The sequence below is a fragment of the Ochotona curzoniae genome, unplaced genomic scaffold (genome assembly GCF_017591425.1).
Source record: "Ochotona curzoniae isolate NIBS_2020 unplaced genomic scaffold, NIBS_Ocur_1.0 contig_3819, whole genome shotgun sequence".
In the NCBI taxonomy this organism is placed as follows: domain Eukaryota; kingdom Metazoa; phylum Chordata; class Mammalia; order Lagomorpha; family Ochotonidae; genus Ochotona; species Ochotona curzoniae.
This window is the reverse complement of record NW_024466004.1, coordinates 501,671-519,709: the sequence shown is the minus strand read 5'-3', so window position 1 is coordinate 519,709 and position 18,039 is coordinate 501,671. Positions and strand designations below refer to the sequence as shown.

The following is an 18,039-nucleotide window of genomic DNA, read 5'->3' as shown; positions in this document are numbered from 1 at the left end:
AAAAGGAGTGGGTAAATGGGGTGGAAAGAGGGACATGAAGTGAGGGCCGGCCTCCCTCTGCCATTACTACTTTCTTTAGCCTGTGTTGCTAAGTTTTCCTGTAACAAGTCACTTGTCCCGTTGGGGCCCTGTACCCCGGCTGCCAGCCACAGGCCACCAGAATGTTGGCTGAGCAGAAACAGTTCCTAGATCATCCTCTGAAGCCCGCTGTCCCATAGGATCGCACACCCCATAGCTGTGGAGCTGGTGCAACTGTCTGGCTTCACAGTTCAAGGCTAAGCCCAAGTTGGTGGCGACAAGTTCGTGGGTCTTGGGGTTTGCCTCTGTCCCTCTTTTCCACAAAAATGCCCCATCTTGGCAGCCCCAGGTCGTCTGGCTCCACAGTCACACGAGGGAGGACCCTCTGGGCTGGGAAGTCTGTGTCCAGTCTGTGTCCCCTGCAGACTCCTCCCCTACGCGGGGCTCAACCTGGGCCCAGGCAGTCTCGGAGCGAGTCTGGGTGCCTTCCATGACTCAGATGAAACCCAATCACACACAGGTTCCCAGCACTAAGAGGCGAATGATTGTGTCTCTGGCGCTGGGCAGTGACTTGTCTCTCACCATTAAGCAATTCATCCATTACATCAACACTTTATTGAATGCCTACCACTTGCCAAGGACCGCGGTAGAGACGCAAGAGGCAGAGAAAAACACTGCTGGGTCTAACAAACCAGGGCGAGGGGGAGGGTGCCACAATACGTGAAAGGGAGGGTGGTGGAAATATCTCCTTCGACCTCCCCAACATGGCCGGCACACCTGCCGCGGGCTGACCCTTCCAACATGGCGGCATTCCGACCCTTCCAACATGGCGGCGCCACGACCTTCCCATCATGGCGCGCGGCCCCGCCCGCTCCGCCGCGGCTGTCGGCGGGAGCAGTTCCGGGTGCGGTGTTCGCTGGGGGCGGGCGGGGGGCGGCGTCCTGGCCATGGCCGGCCTGTCGGACCTGGAGCTGCGGCGGGAGCTGCAGGCCCTCGGCTTTCAGCCAGGACCCATCACCGACACCACTCGGGACGTCTACCGCAACAAGCTGTGCCGCCTGCGGGGCGAGGCCCGGTTGCGCGACGAGCAGCGGCTGCGGGAGGAGGCCCGGCCGCGAGGCGAACTGCGGCTGCGGGAGGAGGCCCGGCTACGCGAGGAGGCACCGCAGCGCGCCCGGCCCACCGCGGCCCCTCCGCGGGCGGAGCCCTGGCTCTCCCCGCCGGCCTCGGCCCACCCGAAACCCGGGGCCTACGGCGACCTCGGGGCCTCCGCGGCTTCCTGGGCCGGGAGCCGCGGCCTCGCGTACCCTGCGCGCCCCGCGCCGCTCCGCCGTCGCCCCTCGGTCCGGGGCAGCTCTGAGGAGGATGAGGACGCCCGGACGCCTGACAAGGCCGCGCTGGGCCCGGGCCTCTCGGGCCGCCGCTGGTGGGCCGCGTCCCCTTCCCCGGCGCGGCCGTCCTCCTCTCTCCTCAGCCCCGACCCGCGCCCCGGCCTGCGGGCGGCCCGAGGCGGCCTTGCGGGCGCGGCGCGGGCCCGGCCTGAGGTGGGGCGCTGGCTGGAGCGCTGCCTGTCTCGGCTCCTGCTCTGGGCCAGCGTGGGGCTGCTGCTCATCTTCCTGGGCATCCTGTGGGTGAAGATGGGCAAGCCCTCGGCGCCGCAGGAGGCGGAGGACAACAGTACGTCCCGGGCCGGCGCAGGGGAGGGTCCCCGTGCCGTCGGCCGCCCTTGTCCCCTGCCTGTCTTCTCACCTCCAGAATTTGACTTTCCTCCTTGCCAGCCACTGCCATGATGCTTGCCTTCGCGGTCTCCTGTTCTGCTTTTCCACCCTGGCTCTTCCGTCTAACACTTTGCTTGCAGCCACGTGCTGGGGGGCGGGGAGTGGAGTGTTTTGCCCCAGCCTCTCTCTGATTTTCCCCCCTCTAACAGGCCCGCCTTCTCTTTCTGTGTATTTCTTCTGTTCTAATCTTTTGCTCACCCCTACAAGTGAAGGCACCCCTGATTCCACTAGCCTACTGATGGGATCTGCTCAAAAAGGCCACCTGCCCCCTGCTTTGGACCACAGGCCTTGCTCTGCCAAAGGAGATTGTGCTAACTCTACCGCCCAGGCCAGGCAAGAAGGCCCTGCTGAAGAGTTTAAGCTGCTGTCCCTGGGAAGTGTCCCCCTAGCTTGCGGTGTGGATAGGGGCTGTGACCACACTTGGCAACAGGATGGCAGGTGCTCATGGGAGGTCTTCTAGGATACAGTGTGCATCTCCTGAACAACTGGGGACTTGTATTTCCTAAGTGGGAAATGCACCTCTGCACAGCACGGACACAGGACACAACACACTGACGGAGTAGGGGGTGGGAGGGGAGTGTGCTTCTGGAGAAGTTTTAACAGAAATAACATAGAGACCATTCTGAATTTAAAGTAGCTCTGGACTTCTAATGTTCTTTACAAAGCAGGAGTATGGTTAACACTGTTTCCAGACTCCAGGCAAGGCCATGTCTTTCCATGCCTAGCAGGACCAAAGGACATACAGGCATAGCTCGGTTCTGTCCTTGCTGTGTGCCAGGTGGACCTTGGGCGGTGTGCAGTCTGTGGACATGGGCATGGCAGACGCCCAGATGGTTTCTGTGATTGCAGTTTGTCAACTCTAGAGACACGAGGCAGACTGGGGTGTCAGCACTGAATCAGTGGAGTTTAGTGTGTACCCATCCTCTGGTGCAGATGTATGCTGAGCTCCACCTGTGTGCTCCCCGCAGAGGACTGGTTAGGGTCCTTGTTGAACATCGCACTGTGGATGGTCTACAGAGCCATCCCAACAGGTTCATAGAGGACGAGTAGCCCCAGATTCTGTGCCTAACTATTTTCAGCTGGGCTGTGGTCGTGGATAGTCTGACTCTTAAATGCAGGCTGGGGGATGCACTCAGCTTTCACCTGCCTACAGTGTAGACGTGCTTCCTTTCACTACCCTGTCCCTGGGTCAATGTTTTGCATTTCCAGAGTGGCCTTTTGTATGCTTCCTCTCAATGCACACTTTTAATTTCCTGTTTTCTTTTCTTGGTCTCAGTGAAATTGTTGCCAGTGGACTGTGAGAAGAAAACAGATGAGGTGAGTGACCCCAGAACTGCGTTGTGGCAGACTCCATCGTAGCCTTGAAGGAACACTTGAACCGCAGAGCTGAGCTCCCACAGTCTGACCCCGGGCTTGTTACCAAAGCCTTCCCATGCAGTGCTGCACCAGGGGCTTTGATCCCATGTCTGTGTGGATCTGAGGGTATGCTGTGGGTTATTGCCAAAAGGCCCTCGCCAGCCCTTGAGGGCACTGTTCTCAGCACCACCCTTTCCACCTGTCGTGTGTGTGTGTGTGTGTGTGTGTGTGTGTGTCTTTTGAGGGCTCTAGAACTGCCCTGTGTACTGGCTCAGGGTTGGTTTGTCACGGACGTGTCTGTCGTCAGAAGTGGAATCAGCCCTCTTGGTCTTGGTGTGAATCTGTTTGATGCAGCTCTGATGTTCTCTACAAATAATGTCAGGGCAAGGCAAGCGGGCCCCATGCTCTGAGTCACAGAAGCCATGTCTGCCTGGTCCTGGAGGTAGACACAGATACGGGGCAATAAATTCCCAGGTCATAAATCCTGCCAGGAGTCTTGTGCTGCCAGAGGGCATGACTTAATGGTGTAATTAGGGAGTGTGTGGTGCCAGGCCTCATGGCCCAAGGACTGACAGTGGTTGTACCCCTCAGTTGCCTTGCCTACCTTGGTTAGTGAGGGGGCACAGATATCCGTTTTTATTTCTCTTTGACTTCCAATGTGTTGTAGTTGGAAGTGTTTTATTGCATCAATTTGTTGCATTCATGTGGCAGATATCTTTGCTTCCCAATTGTTCTGTAAAAACAGATTCATAGTAAGTTCAATTTGCCTTCTATCATCAAATTCACAGTTGGTAATGAGAAGAAGTGGCCCAGAAACATAGATGGCCAGAGGGGAAGCTAGAATTTTGAAGACTAAGCAAAAACAGAAAAAAAAAAAAAATTGGCTTTTGTTTAAGACTTTTCTGGTGATGTTCATTTTGTCTGTCTAGTTAGAACAGGAATCCTGGATTTTAATTTAATATCTCCAAATTTCTCAGGTCCACAAGGGAAGGACACATTTGCTCCCTGGCCCCTCTCTGAGCACGGCATGTTCCCAGGAGGCATCCTAGGAGCCCAGGCAGGCCCCTCAGGGACCTTGCTGAAGCCGTGCTTAGTGGGTACATGGCACCCAGTACCTGCCTGCTGGGACTTCCTGCTGTGGGTCACGTTCCAGCCTGCCCGAAAGCATTGCCCTGTGCGGATGGAGGACCCAGGAATAGGGAGGCCGAGGCCTGTTAGCTGGCTGTGGCCTCATGCTTTGCGCACCTCCAGCCTGCTGCGGACCTAGCCAGGCCCCCCAGCTGCAGGGCTGTGTTCCTGCCCTCAGGTGTGGGCCCATTGCTCCTGCATTACTCTTCCACCCCAGTGCTGCTGTGAACGCAGGGACAGTCCGGCAGTGGGTGTGTCTTTTGGTCCCACCTCTTCAGGTGTCCTTCTGTGCCCACCTCTCCCTCCCCCATTTCCTGCCTGTACTGAATGTACATGAGCTTGAACTGAGTCCTCACCCCAGTCCTGTCTCAGGAGGGCTGGCAGGTTAGTTAGGTGGACAGCGGTGGCCCAGGGGGGAGAAGAGACCGCAGTGAGCCAAATTTTCCCTGTCTGCCCCAAACTCCGCAAACACCAGCAGGTTGTCCCCCAAGCCTCTTGGCCCCTCAGCCCCTCAGCCTGACTCCTTGACTCCTCGGCCTCTTCATCCCCTTGGCTCCTCAGCCCTGCGGCCTGGCTTGTTTCTGAGGGGAGCTGCAGGCGGAAGCCAGGAGCTTCCAGGATACCCGACCCCTCTTTTCCACCTCCTTCCCTGCCAGTTACCTGGTTGTTTGGCAGCTGTCTCCAGGGCCCAGCTCCTGGCAGAGCTTGTCTTTGTTTTGCAAGTTCCTTGGCGGGAAGGGCAGAGCAGCCAGCAGCGCCTCCTGCCCCACTGACTGGTGTCCCGTGCCTTTCCAGTTCTGCCAGGCCAAGCAGAAGGCAGCCCTGCTGGAGCTGTTGCATGAGCTCTACAACTTCCTGGCCATCCAAGCTGGTGAGTAGGCCCAGAGTCTCGGGGCTCCCTGGGTGGCATGCAGGCTACCATCCTGGTTGGTGGAGCATGGTGATTGCTGTAGTCAGAGCCCCTCTGGCCTTCTCACCTCCCCGCTGAGACTCATTTTTAAGCTCTGCTTTTGTGCAGAATCCTTTGATTCTTGATCTCCTGCAAGGCACAACCCTTGTAGCAGGTGGTCTTCCACCTGTGGGGAGCCTGCCACCCAGTGCTTGGGGCCCTGTGTTGGCATCAGATGTGCTAGGCCAGTTCTTCTAGATTGTGGACTGCTTCTTGGAACCAGCTGGCCTGCTGGGCCAGGGCAGAGGATGCCATGCATGCAATGACAGGTGTTCTGTGGGGTAGACCCTAATGTCACTTCCAGTCCTGTTCCCCTGTATGGCTTCAGGACCCAGGACAAGTCCCTGATTCACTCGAGGTTTCCAGCTCCCATGTCTGACCAGTGACCTCAAATCTGTTTCCTCCACAAATTGAGACAATCGCTGATCCCTTGAGGGATAGCCTTAGTGCCCCACATTAGGACTCTGGGAATTTCTTCAGAAGGGTCCCCTCCTGCTTTATGTGGGGAACTGGCTCCCTGGGGTCAGTCATGCCACCCATGTTCCTGTGTTCTCCCCCAGTTGGCATCTAAGGCTCTCCAAGGCTGTGTTGACAACCCAGATGCATTCCCAGGCTGTGCTGGGTGGTGAATGCCTTACTCAGCAGGAGAGCCCCATGGGGGTCTTCAATCTGAAAGTTTAAGAGACTCCCCTGGCTTGAGGTAGCAGAGGTCAGGTCTTAGGTTGGTCAGTGGGCTTGTACTGGGCCTCGGGCCTAGGATCAGTCTTCAGAGCATCAGCTCTCCCACCGCTGTCTTCCTGAGAGTGGACAGAGAGGACGCCAGGAGCTCCTCTGTGGGGGTGGGGGCTCCTGTTCGGAGTGGAGGTGACACGGGCATCCCTCAGTGCAGCCCAAGCCCCTGGTGCTGGAGAGGGCTGCGCGAGTTCTTTTTGAAGTACATTCACTTAAGCTATGATTGATCACAACTGAGATGCCTCCTTTGAGATGCATCAAAGGAGGTGGCATGTGTGTCAGGCCCTGCAGCCCACCAAGGCCAAGGGCCCAGCCTAGGTCAGGAAATCGCCTGTCAGCAGGAAAGGGAAGGTTGCGAAGAGCAACTGATGGGTGCTGACAGCCAGGTGCCCTGGGGTGGCACAATGTCATTGGGAAGCTTTGTAGTCAGACTGTGTGGGCGGTGGACAGAAAAGGTGGCAAGAGGAAGCAGGAGGCTGTGGAGATCCAGGACAGGAAGTCAACCTGGTCTCAGGGGACCCCAAGTCAAGATGAAGTTTGAGATAGGACTTGGCTGGATTGGAGGCCGAAGTCAGGCTTCGAATCACCTTTAAGGTTTCTGAATCTTACCTTACGCCCTGCTCTGCCCCCCGTGTAGACATAGCCAAGTCATGGGTGCATAGAAAATTCTGTGTGCGCCCAGCCCTGATCAGGCCCCATAAAGCACAGCGTCTGAGAGCCAGTCTTGGGCAGGCCACTGCTTCTGGAGCCATCAGGCTGAATGAGAGGCCCACAGCCAGGGGCTTCTGGGGGTAGATGGCTTTGTAGGTGTTCCCAGAAGGTTGGTCAGAATGAAGAGGGGGAATCCCAGCTCCAGACAGGGTGGCAGCCAATCCCGGGGTGCCCAGAAGGAACCGCCCCGGCCCCAGTGCCCCACACAGGCCTTGGGGATGTCTTTGCCCTGAACCCTTTCAAACAATGGGCCCAGCTTTCCAGGTCGCTGGCCTGTGTCACAGATCCAAATCTCTGTGGTGCCCATGGCCTCCCTGCCTTTCTCTTTTTCCCAGGCTGTGTTTATTTATAGCGTCATTCCTGTACCATTCTGAAGCTGTCTGTCTGATTCTTTCAGGGATCAATCGCGAGCAGACCTTGGTATTGGGCAGCTTTTTAGTCATTTAATGCAAATCGCTGCACTGCTTTGCAGGTCAGGTTTTAATGATCTGGAATCGATCCAAGCTAAGTGGCTTTTGATCTTGCTGCAGAGTGAAGATGCCCCATGGAAGCTGGGAGCCGCCGGGCCACATGCTCCTTATTAGAGCTGATGGCTTGATTCCCACTGCATTTTTTAGTCCATTTCAGAGTAATTTTTTTCTCACCTTTTGTCTTCCAATGTATCCTTTTTTTTTTTTCTCCCAGGTAATTTTGAGTGTGGAAATCCAGAGAAGCTGAAAAGCAAATGCATTCCTGTCATGGACGCACAGGAATATCTTGCAGTAAGTGGACAGCCCGAGCCCCTGCGAGCCATCGGGCCTGGGGCTTGCCTAGTGATCTGGCGAGCCCCACAGGTGCTTTGCTTTTTCCCTGTTTTGTTTTTGAGTTTACTTCGTGACTGTTTCACTACACACACACACACACATACACACACACTTTTTAAACTTCATGGCCATGCTGGGGACTATGATGCATACCCAAACCACCCACTCCTGACCGCTGCTCCTTAACCAGCTGGCTGAAGGCCACCCGTTCCTTAACCAGTCCTCTTCCTTGTTCTGTCCAGCTAGGCTCTGCTTCCCTTGAGGGCCGCTTGTGGGACACACATTTCACTTCTGGTGCTCTCCATTCAGACTGTTCGGGACCCATGTGATTGCCTGCATGGCCGTGGGCTGGTAGAATCAGGGAGCTCTGGGGCCAACAGGGCCCTTCGGGGTCAGCAGTTCAGTCTGCATCTCACAGATGCAGGAACTGAGGCCTTGAGAGGGGGACTCCCCAGCAAGGCCACACAGCTGAGCCTGGCTGTTGGGTCCCCAACCCAACACATCCTTTCACTTATCCTGAAATGAGCTGCCAGCTTTCTGGCCTGATGCATCAACCCTTGAGAAAATTGTATTCTTTTGGCCACCCAAGACCTGTGTACTTTGTTTTGTTTTGTTTTTGTTTATCCCCTGTGTGTGCTTCCTCATCAGCTCCTCTGGTTATAGCTTCTTCCTTGGCCTCTATCACCCCACGCCCATCCTCCACTCCCCTCCTGCCAGTTCACTGTGCGTTTAGCGTAACGGGGCTGTGGGGCATGTGGAGGACATGGGCAAAGGCCTGCTTAATCCACTAGCACAGTGGTGTTGCTGCGGTGCTTCGCCCAGCACAGAGCTAATCTTCTCCCGCCCCCTCTCACAGAATGTGACCAGCAGCTCCTCCGCCAAGTTTGAAGCTGCCCTGACCTGGATACTGAGCAGTAACAAGGACGTGGGCATCTGGTGAGTGTGGGCCTGGCAGCACAGCCGCGAGCACCTGCAGCCCCGTCCCAGCAGCAGCCCAGCACCTTGGCTGTGGCGGTGGAGGCTGCATCTCCCTGCTGAGTCATCGCAGGCTTGGTTGGAAGCCTGGCAGTGCAGCGTGTGGAGCACACTGTGCAGATATGCACACTCCAAGTGTTGCCATGTGAGTCGGGCACTTCGGCTAAATTTGCCCCCCACCATGCATTTATTCTTTTACTTATTTTATTTGAAAGGCAGGGCGACAAAGCGATCTGTCCACTGGTTCATTTACCAGTTGCCTGCCATGGCCAGAGCCGGGCCATGCTGAATCCAGAAGCCCAGAACTCCATCTGGGTCTCCCATGTGGGTGGGTAAGGGTCCAAGCACTTGAGTCATCATCGGCTGCCTGCCTCCCAGGGTGCATTAGCAGGAAGCTGAATTGGAAAGTGGGGTGGCACGGACTTGAACCAGTACTCTGAGATAGAATACTGGCATCCATGCCGAGGTTAGCTTGCTGAGCATGCTCCTGCCCTGCCTTTCTCTGCATTCCCACTCTTGGGTGCCAGTTCTTGTTTGTGGAGAAATGATTCTGTATGTTGGTCTCACTCAGTATGGAAATTGCGATGGAAAATTCTGGATTTTTTTTTCTGACCCACAGTTTCCGCTGCATTGTCATCATTGGCAAGTAGCCATGGCAGAGATAGCAAGCCCTTTAACAAGGCTGAAAGCAGCTCCTGCTGCCCTGCCCAGGGGGAGGAGGGCAGCAGCCGGCAGCCAGGCGTCCCCGAGAGACCCCCCCTGCCGGAGAAGCAGGCAGCACCAAACGCCTTCCTGCTCCAGTGTTTGTGTCGGGGTCTCTGTTCAGGTTACGGCTCCAGATAGTAAAATACACTCTAGGGTTTTGTTCTCTTCCTCTCTAATCCGCCCAAATTACTAATTCCATCAGCGGTGCATCCAGCAGAAGCCCCTTGGGCAGCTCAACCTAAAGCTTAAGAACTGGATGCACGGCACGATTAAAATTCACTGGCTTTGAGAAGAAAAAAAACAAAAAAGAGCCGCTCTGAGCGGCTGGGCGCTTCTTGTTAACCGAGGCAGAGGAGACATGAGTGTCACCTGGAACAGCACTCACTGGGGACGCCGGTACTCACGGATGGTGACACCATTTTGTGTTGGGGGCGGCAGCCTGGAAGGGCTGGGTCTACTCCCACGGCCAGTGTTGACGTGGGTCACTGGAAATCAGAACCTTATGGGTACCAGCCATTTCAGCGTGTGTGGATGCCACAGGTCACTGCCACCCGAGTGCCCTTGAGGAACAAGGCTTGGGCGTTTGTGTCCTTGTGTGTCCTGAGGGCTGCTTGCCAGGGCCCGGCCTCAGAGGGCCTGGGGCCCTTCACTTCCCATCAGCCTCACAAGCTGCCTGGGATCTTTTTGCTTAAACTGCGACTGCGCCTCCCCATCTCTGTCCTTCGGTTCTTGCCATGTGGCTGCTGGACCCATGATGCAGTAAACATTTCCATTTCTCTGTGCTGGGAGGTGGGAATCCAATTTACAGTTTAATCTTCCGCATGCTGAGAGAGGCTGTCAGAGCCCCGGCAGAGGGGACGTCGCTTTAGCAGTGGGGGTTCCCGCCTGCTGCCGTCTTTAAAGCTTTATTCTTTCTAAGTAGCCAGCGTGGGGAATTTCTGGAAAGAGCGCAACCAGGATCCCAAGCCCATTCTCTGAGCAAGGAGAGACCTTGAGACCCTCCTCATCCAGTGGGCGGGGGGCTCACACTGTGGCTCTCCGAGCTGCCAGTCATGTTCAAAGCCGTGTCCTGTTTCAGGCTGAAGGGGGAGGATCCATCTGAATTGGTGACGACCGTGGACAAAGTGGTCTGCCTGGAGTCGGCCCGTCCCCGCATGGGCGTCGGCTGCCGCCTGAGCCGCGCTCTACTCACAGCTGTCACCAACGTGCTCATCTTCTTCTGGTGTAAGTCTGTGACTGGCCAGCCGCCCCCTCCCCTCACCGCCGGGCCATTGGCCAGCAGTGCTTCCGCACCCTGCTTGGCAGGCTCTCAGGCAGCAGTGTCAGGGTGCAGAAATCCAGACCTCGCTTTCATCACTGTCCGGTGAACCTGACCCTCGTATGTTGAAGCAGCAGAGAACCCCCACTTCCTCCTGCACTACCTTCACCTTTGGAGCTGTGTACCAGCTGCTCCATTCAGGGCAGGGCCCCGTCGGCCTCCGTGAGAGGCAGCAGAGCTGGACGGCAGCCGAGCGTCGCCCCTTCCCGTGGCTCTGTCTGCTTTCTGTGTACACACCACTTGGAGTAGGAAGCGCAGTGGGGGCCTGGCCTACTTTTACTCCCTAACAAATGTCAGCATGTCCTGGAGCGCCACAGTTACCTGACAGAAGCAGGGAGGCTGAGCTGGAAAGGAGGGTGCAGCTCTCATCAGCAGACATCAGGGGCTGACCGCCTTTGAGCTGAGGCCTTAACGTGCCTCTGAAGGTGCGAGGCCGTGGCTCCCCTGGGCTACAAATCACAGCCTGCATTGTGCCTGCCCTGGCCTCGCCCACGCCATCCCACTTGTGGCCATCACACAAAGGGTGCAGCCTGTATGTGTATATGCATGGAGCACTGAGACCTGTCTCACGAGGGAGGACATGGTAGTCCTGGCAGGAGCTGGGGTCATGACAGCCAGGGAGATGGCTCTGTGGTGACAGCCCAGGAGGCAGCTGATCCCTTCATTGCCTAACCTCCTTCAGCTCTGTTTCCTTCATCCAGCCTTGTGCTACTGCCTAGCAGATACTCAGGACATGGCATCCAAGCCTCCAGCTCAGCTGTGTTCTGTTGCCAACAGGCTTGGCTTTCTTGTGGGGGCTCCTAATCCTGCTGAAGTACCGGTGGCGGAAGCTAGAAGAGGAGGAGCAGGCCATGTACGAGATGGTGAAGAAGATTATCGGTACGTGGCCCACGCGAAAGGGCTGCCCAGCGCCTGCAGCAGCCCTCCCCTGACTGCTGTGCTCTCTCCTGCAGACGTCGTGCAGGACCACTATGTCGACTGGGAGCAGGACATGGAACGCTACCCATACGTGGGCATCCTGCACGTGCGTGACACCCTCATCCCGCCACAGAGCCGGTGAGTAGAGCAGAGCTTGAACCTGCTGTCTCCACAGGAGGAAGCCCGGAGCCTTGGGAATGTTGCTGGGTGGCTCAGCTCCCAGGGTCATGAGTGAGGGCCAGTTCACGCTTCCAGCTGTCGGTCTCATGTGCTCAGCTCGTCAGGACACAGGAGCTAGACGGGGCATGTCAGTGTGGCCCCATGGTGACAGGGCTGCAGGGCACGGAAGCCTCATCCCCAGGGGTTCTGGAGGATGCGGGGATCTGCGCGTGGGAGTCCCTTTTAGTGTTGGCTGCAGGCACAGAGGAGTCACAGGGCTCTGTTTGTGTTTCTCTGCTTCCCACAGTCCCATCTTCCCATGGGTATTGTCAGCAGGCTGGGTCTCTCAGGAGTGGCAGGCTGGTGACCCGGCAGCAGCTGGAACTGCATCTGGAGAGTCAGAGCAGCCGAGAGGAGGCCTTCCTGGGCCTCCACGGGCTCCATGCTGGGAGCTTTTGGCCAGCCTTAGCTTCTTGTCTGTGAGTCAGTCAGCAGCAAGGAGGAGAGTATGTGTCAGAGCTTCTAGCTGTGAGCCACAGCAATGCCTGGGACCTCAGTGTGTACCGTGAGTCATACACACACATATACAATGGCCCCTTCCCCTGAAAGTAGAGGCAGCTTCAGGGGCACACAGGTGCCTGGGTGGGGCAGCCAGCCTGATGTCACGAACAGCTGCTGGGTCCCTTCCCCATGCAGGGTGACTGCTGGAAGTGTGCACTATAACCCTTGACAGAGCCAGATGGGCTCAGGGGGCTGAGCCCTGGGGGTAGCTGATGGGGGCCCAGCAGTGTCAGCTTGGGTCACTGCCCTGCCACCGCAGGCTTGATGCACTCCCTGCGCAGATGGGGCCAAGAACCCAGGCTTACTGATTAATCACTGGGCTCTGGGCACTGCTCCGTGTTTGCCACAGTTGCAGGCTTGCTGGGTCCTTGCTGTAGCCCGTGGTAGGATAGCAGGGTGTGCCCCTCTGTGCAGGAAAGGAAGCAGCTGGGGCTGATAAGTTTGCCCAGACTCCCAGAGCTCATGACCTCTCTGCTCCCCAGGAGCCCTCGGGCAGAGCACCAGAGGGTCACCGTCACCACCACTGTGTGTGGTGGCTTTATGTCCCATGCACTCCCTGGAAAGGTGGCAGGTAGAGCAGCCTGTGGCTGGCTGTGTGCCCACCCGCAGCTCCCATGGGAGACCCTCAGTGGCAGACTCAGACTCTGAGCCCTGGCAGGAGCCACCATGTGACTATGAGCAGCACACTCTGCCTCTTGGAGCTGCACTTTGGTCACTCTACGAGGGGGAGCCCACTGCCCTGCCTCATGTGTGCTGACTGGGCCATGGCTCCTGAATGCTGCTGTCTGCTGGACCCCGACGGGGTGCTGGGCAACAGCAGAGAGCAGGCGCCACAGAGCTTGGGTCCAAGGGAAGGAGGCAGGACCCCAGTGCACCAGAAGAATGGGTGGTCCAGGAGGGGAACAGCTGGTTGTGCCTGTGCCTTGCATGCAGGCTCTCCCTCAGGAGCCATTGGCACTTGGGCGTGACTGGTAACACATCCTCACTGAAGTGAGTGTGAGGCAGCATTGCAGTGCCCACCTCTAGGCTCCTGAGGGTGGGCTGCGGCGTTGAGAGCTGCCACAGGTCTGTGCATGGCCACTGGAGGGTCTGAGGCTGTCACGAGCCCCGCAGAGCTCAAGCTGTGCTGGCTCCCAGTCTCTTGACTCTGCTCTCGGTGAGGAGCCATTAGCTGGATTGGCGGATCTGCCCTGTGGATGAGGGCTGCTTGTGTGGAGCGAGGGAGATGCGAAGAGCTTGCTTAGCCAGGGAAGCGGAGAAGCTGATTGCGGCCGCTGGCTCCAGGCAGGCGTTCTCATTACCTGTTAATGGGCAGCCTGGGAGGGAGGGGCTCAGCCTCGCAGGTGGCGGGCAGGCAAACATCCTCCTGGGAGCTCAGAGCTCGGGGAATGTGCAGGGCCTCAGCCTGAACACTGTAGACAAGGGGCCCTGCACTGCCCCCATCACCGGTGCCTGCACTGGTCCTCCCCTGGGTGCCCCTGCACCATGTTTATAGTGGCACTCTGCAGAGGTGTCCCTGCGGATAGGGTGAGGGGAGGAATTGGGGCGGGAAAGGCCGAGACCTGTGATGTGAGGCCCCCGTAGGAAAGTAGCATGCTTCCTGCTGGTGGAAAGGGGAGAAACTCACCAAGAGGTGCAGGACCCTGACCCCAGCTACAGGCCACCCCTCCTTGCATCGTTGACTGCTTAGCTGCTCCCCACCCTTGGAAGGGGGCTGCTGTTTGCCCCAGCAGCCCATGGCCAGGCTTTCAGATGCAGTCAGCCCACAGTGGGGCAGCCCAGCTAGGGCTGCTGCAGGCACTGTTCCCCCGAAGCCCAGCAGGCCCAGTGTAGCTCCTCAGTTGAAGACCAGGGCAGGTGGCCTGGACAGTTTTGACAGCAAGTGGCTCCCTTTTGTTGAATGTCTGAGGAGCAGAGAAGGTAGAGGGATGGCTTCTCTGTAGCCCCAAAAGTTTCTGTCCTCTGTAGACATTCTCTTGTTTCAAGCTCCTGTCTGGGAGCTTGCCCATCTGCCCGCCTTGTGGGATGGTCCTGGGCCGGTGCCCTGTGGGCTAGGCAGCACATGCCGGGGCTGCTGAGGACCAGACAGCCTGCCGAGCTGGCCCCTTTCGTTGCAGGAGGCGCATGAAGCGGGTCTGGGACCGAGCCGTGGAGTTTCTGGCCTCCAATGAATCCCGAATCCAGACGGAGTCCCACCGCGTGGCTGGAGAAGACATGCTGGTGTGGAGATGGACTAAGCCCTCTTCCTTTTCTGACTCGGAACGATAAGGCCCGGAGGGCAGGCACCTGCTCCCATCAGCCTATCCCGGGACAGCCCGCTCTAGGGGCGTGCGAGGGTCCCAGACCCGTGGTGCTGAATTCACACTTGCCTTGACTTTGCACCCTCCTGAGTGTACTCTGGGAGCCCCTGAAAGAGGAACTGAGCTCAGTAGGAACCTGAGGGTGTCCTTGGAGGGTGGCGGGGAGGAACCGGGGCAAGGGCCACTCCCTCTGCTCTGTTTTGCTGGCAGAAAAGGGGAGAAGGGTTTGTTTTTCCAGAATAGAGAAAATATGCTGCAGTGGTAAGATGGTTTAAGCTATTGTGGGAGCAATGTGCACTGCCTGCCAGGTGGGCCTGCAGCCCGCCCAAGTGGGGCGGGGAAGGCTGACCCGGGTGCTAGGGGGCCGGGAGCAGCTTGGTTCCATGTGCCTTTGTGGGTGCAAGTCCAGAGCTCAAGGGTTAGGGGAGAACGCTTGTCTCATGGCTGGACAGCTTTTGTCCTGGAGGAAGATGCTAGAAATTAGAACAAGGGACTAGGGAAACTGTCTAGAAAATAGGGCTCTCAGGTCTGGAGTGAGCTGCTGCTGTGGCTCCTCCGGAGGCAGCCTCCCAGTGGGCTCTACGCCAGCCCTGTGGCCAAAAGCAAGATTGGATGCCAGCTCGGGTCACTGGAGTGTCAAGGCCAAGAGTGCGCTCCCTCTGCGATGTGATCGCCTGGTTTGACTGCCACCATGGCTGCCCCTGGCTGTTGAACCAGAACTTCCACTTCCACTGTGGCTGGTAGTCGTGGTGGCCACATGCTGCCCCCTGCCGGCCGCACAGAGCGGCGCCCGTGAGCTCTAGCCGCCAGCCTCCACCTTCTGGTGGGCTCTACCCTGGAGACCAGCCCCGGAAACACCGCCCTGGAGTCCTTATTAAGTGCGAGCCATCCCTGTAGGTCCTCAGCCGTGGCCAGCGGGAGTGGGGAGCAGCAGCAGCTGCCTCCAGCGGCTGTCAGCCGCCCCTCCTGGTCTTGATGGTATTGTTGGTTTCCGCACTAAAGCGCCAGCCTCCTCTGAGCGGTGCTCAGTGTCACAGGGACAGTCGGGCCGGCCACCGTCAGCGTGGGCCTAATCAGACACCAGCCAGAACAGGAAGCGCCGCCGGTACAGGCTTCAGCTTCAGGGTTGGAACTGCTGGATAAATAAACTATTTATTAAAAATGAATGTGCTTCGTGTCCATGCTGCTTTCCTTTCGCCCCCAAGCAACGTGTAAGGAATGACAATGCGTAGACTTAGGGGCCCTAGCTCCACTAGAAGACCCAGCAGGGCCAGGCAGCCCTGCCCCTGATGCCTAACCTTGCCACCCTCGGGCTGTCAGGGGCCACATGTGTGACCCAGTGTGACTGCCCTGCCTCACAGGCTGCCTCTGAAGGCCAGAGTGCCCAGGGACCCACATGATCCAAGAGTGGGGCTCAGCAGGGCCTTTCTGCTTCAGCTCAGGCAGAATCTAAGACATTGCCTGGTCCTTTTGGCTTCTACCCAGGAGAGGAAAGATCTCAGGAGATCAGGCTCTTCCCATGGACTCTGGCCCGTCCACCCCACCTCACCCCTGTGCTTGCTCCAGGCCACCCCTGCCCTGGAGGCTTGCAGGGAGCACCCTAGGTGGTTGAAATTGGCACCCACCTTCTGTGGGGAGTGCAAGGTCAGTTGCCATGGGGAAAGGTGGCTTTGTAGCTGGGCCCCATGCATCTGGCAGCCCACCAAGGCTGCCTTCGCCACAGACACCGGCCTACCTGTTGGGTGTGCGCTGGCACACGAGTGCCAGCCGAGGTTATTCTCCACTGGAGGCTGAGCGGGCAAATCAGCAAACAAAGGACCTGGTAGAAGGGGGAAAATGAGCAGTCTTCGCCTGTGAAAGATGTTCCCTCTGCCATGTTGTGAGCTGAGACGGGGACTAATGCCGGGCTCTATTTCTGTGCAGCTGTTTAGAGAACAGGAGCAAGATCAAAATAAACTAAATAACAAAAGGCCCCCGCTGGCCCGGCTCTCTCCTTGATGCCACACAAAGGCCCGAGCAAGCGCCCCTGCAGCCAGCTTTGAAGCGCCCAGCCTCCCTTTGAAGCAGCCCGCCTCACAGGGGACAGGGCCGGCTGCAGGGTTCATCTGAGGAGGGGGTCTGAGGGCGTGTAGGGACAGCACTGGGGATGGAGGAGCTTGTATTGTTCACTGGCACCGTGAGTACTTCGCAGACTGTAGCGCTGTCCCTCCCAGATGACAAATGGCCCTCCCAGGCCTCGGTGGGCGCTGACAACACAGCTTCGGGGTGTGAGGGAGGCAGAGGCTGTCCCCCACAAATCTCCACTGTGGACATCTGCCCAGGAGCTCGGTCACCTCCCGGAGTCTCTACTCAGGAGGAAGGTAAACACAGCCATTTGTCACTGACTAGCACACGGCCTGTGCTAGCAGCTGTTCCCCTTAACCAGTATGCCATTGACTTTGAGCCTCAAAAGAAGAAAAATAGCCACCTCCCCTCCTGATGACTGCCCCCAAAGGGAAGCGTCCAGTAAGTCACCCTGCTGTTTTAGGATAATACCAGGACAACCCGGTCAGTTTCTCCACCCCCGCCCCCACAATGTGCCAGGGACAAGGTGAAGGTGACACAGGGTTCAGTGGGGGTGGCAGCCTTGTCTCCCCAGGGTCCCTGGTGTACCTGGTAGAGGCAGGGAGAGGAACTCGGGACTCTGCCACTAGATGCTGAAGACCTTGGGTTCATTTTATGTCCCCGTAACACAGTAAGTTGTTAGGCATAAACTGCCCAGTCAGTGTGATGACACCTTCCTGTTGTGCCGTGGCCCCAAGTCCTCACAATGCTCCAAGCTGTAGCAGCCACTGTTGTTGCCTTGAGTTAGGAAGAAGGCAGGTGGCGGGCGCCAGGGCTCTTGAGCCCAAGAAGCCCAGTTCCACTCTTGCACTCCTGCCACTCTGGACTCACCAGGACAGGACTCGGTGCCTTCATTGCCAGGGAAAAGCTGGCTTGCACACAGGCCCTGGGAGGCCCAGGCCCCCCGACTCCTTGAACTCTCTGACCTCTCCCTGTTCCCCTGCCTAGGTCCCACCCTTGTCGCCCAGGCCCCCACCACCCTGCCCCTGCTGCCAGGCCTGTGCGTTGCTGCCCCCTGCTCTGCGTCCCCCAGGCCTTCTCCCCTTCCCATCTTGCCTCACGGTGCCTCCTGCCCTGTGCCTGCACCTCAAGCCCTCAGCTTCCTCCTTCCTCTCCTCACCCCTGACATGCCACACATCTGGCTGGCTCATGTTCTGGCTGCCACTACTCCAGTGCCAGCTCCACAAGGACACGTGGCTCTGTTCACAGCTGACCTGGCACTGGGCAGTACCTGGCACATGATAGGCACTGACTGGCCAAGGCGTGGACATCTCCATTCCAGGGGGAAAGCCCAAAGCCACGTGTCTAGGGTCTGAAACCCAGTTTGTGTGCTGACTCTTCTTTATCCATTGTGAACAGGCAGGCCTTGTTGGTGCCCCATTCTGGGATACATCACAGCCTAACTCTCCCCGCTGCTTTGTGGGATGCACCTGCCATGCAGGTTGTCTGCCAGGATCTGTAGCCCACCCCAGCCTGGACTGCATGAGATAGGTCAGACTCACCAAGGTGGGGCATGGAAACAGGA

At 57.8% G+C, this 18,039-nt stretch overlaps 1 protein-coding gene across 3 annotated transcripts; it reads left to right on the top strand.

Annotated features, from left to right (window-relative positions):
• The first annotated feature begins 952 nt into the window (after positions 1–952).
• LEMD2 (LEM domain nuclear envelope protein 2) lies at positions 953–15,577 on the top strand. 3 transcript variants are annotated; one of them, XM_040983207.1, is made up of 9 exons: positions 953–1,695; positions 3,073–3,113; positions 5,076–5,151; positions 7,357–7,433; positions 8,332–8,411; positions 10,234–10,379; positions 11,251–11,352; positions 11,427–11,529; positions 14,229–15,577. In XM_040983207.1, the coding sequence occupies exons 1-9, from the start codon at positions 966–968 to the stop codon at positions 14,377–14,379; spliced, it is 1,506 nt and encodes a 501-aa protein (XP_040839141.1). In that variant the 5' UTR covers positions 953–965; the 3' UTR covers positions 14,380–15,577. The 3 variants fall into 3 exon arrangements, with proteins under 3 accessions (XP_040839141.1, XP_040839142.1, XP_040839143.1); XM_040983208.1 differs by having other exon boundaries at positions 966–1,308; XM_040983209.1 differs by lacking the exon at positions 3,073–3,113 and having other exon boundaries at positions 966–1,301.
• The last annotated feature ends 2,462 nt before the right edge of the window (positions 15,578–18,039 follow it).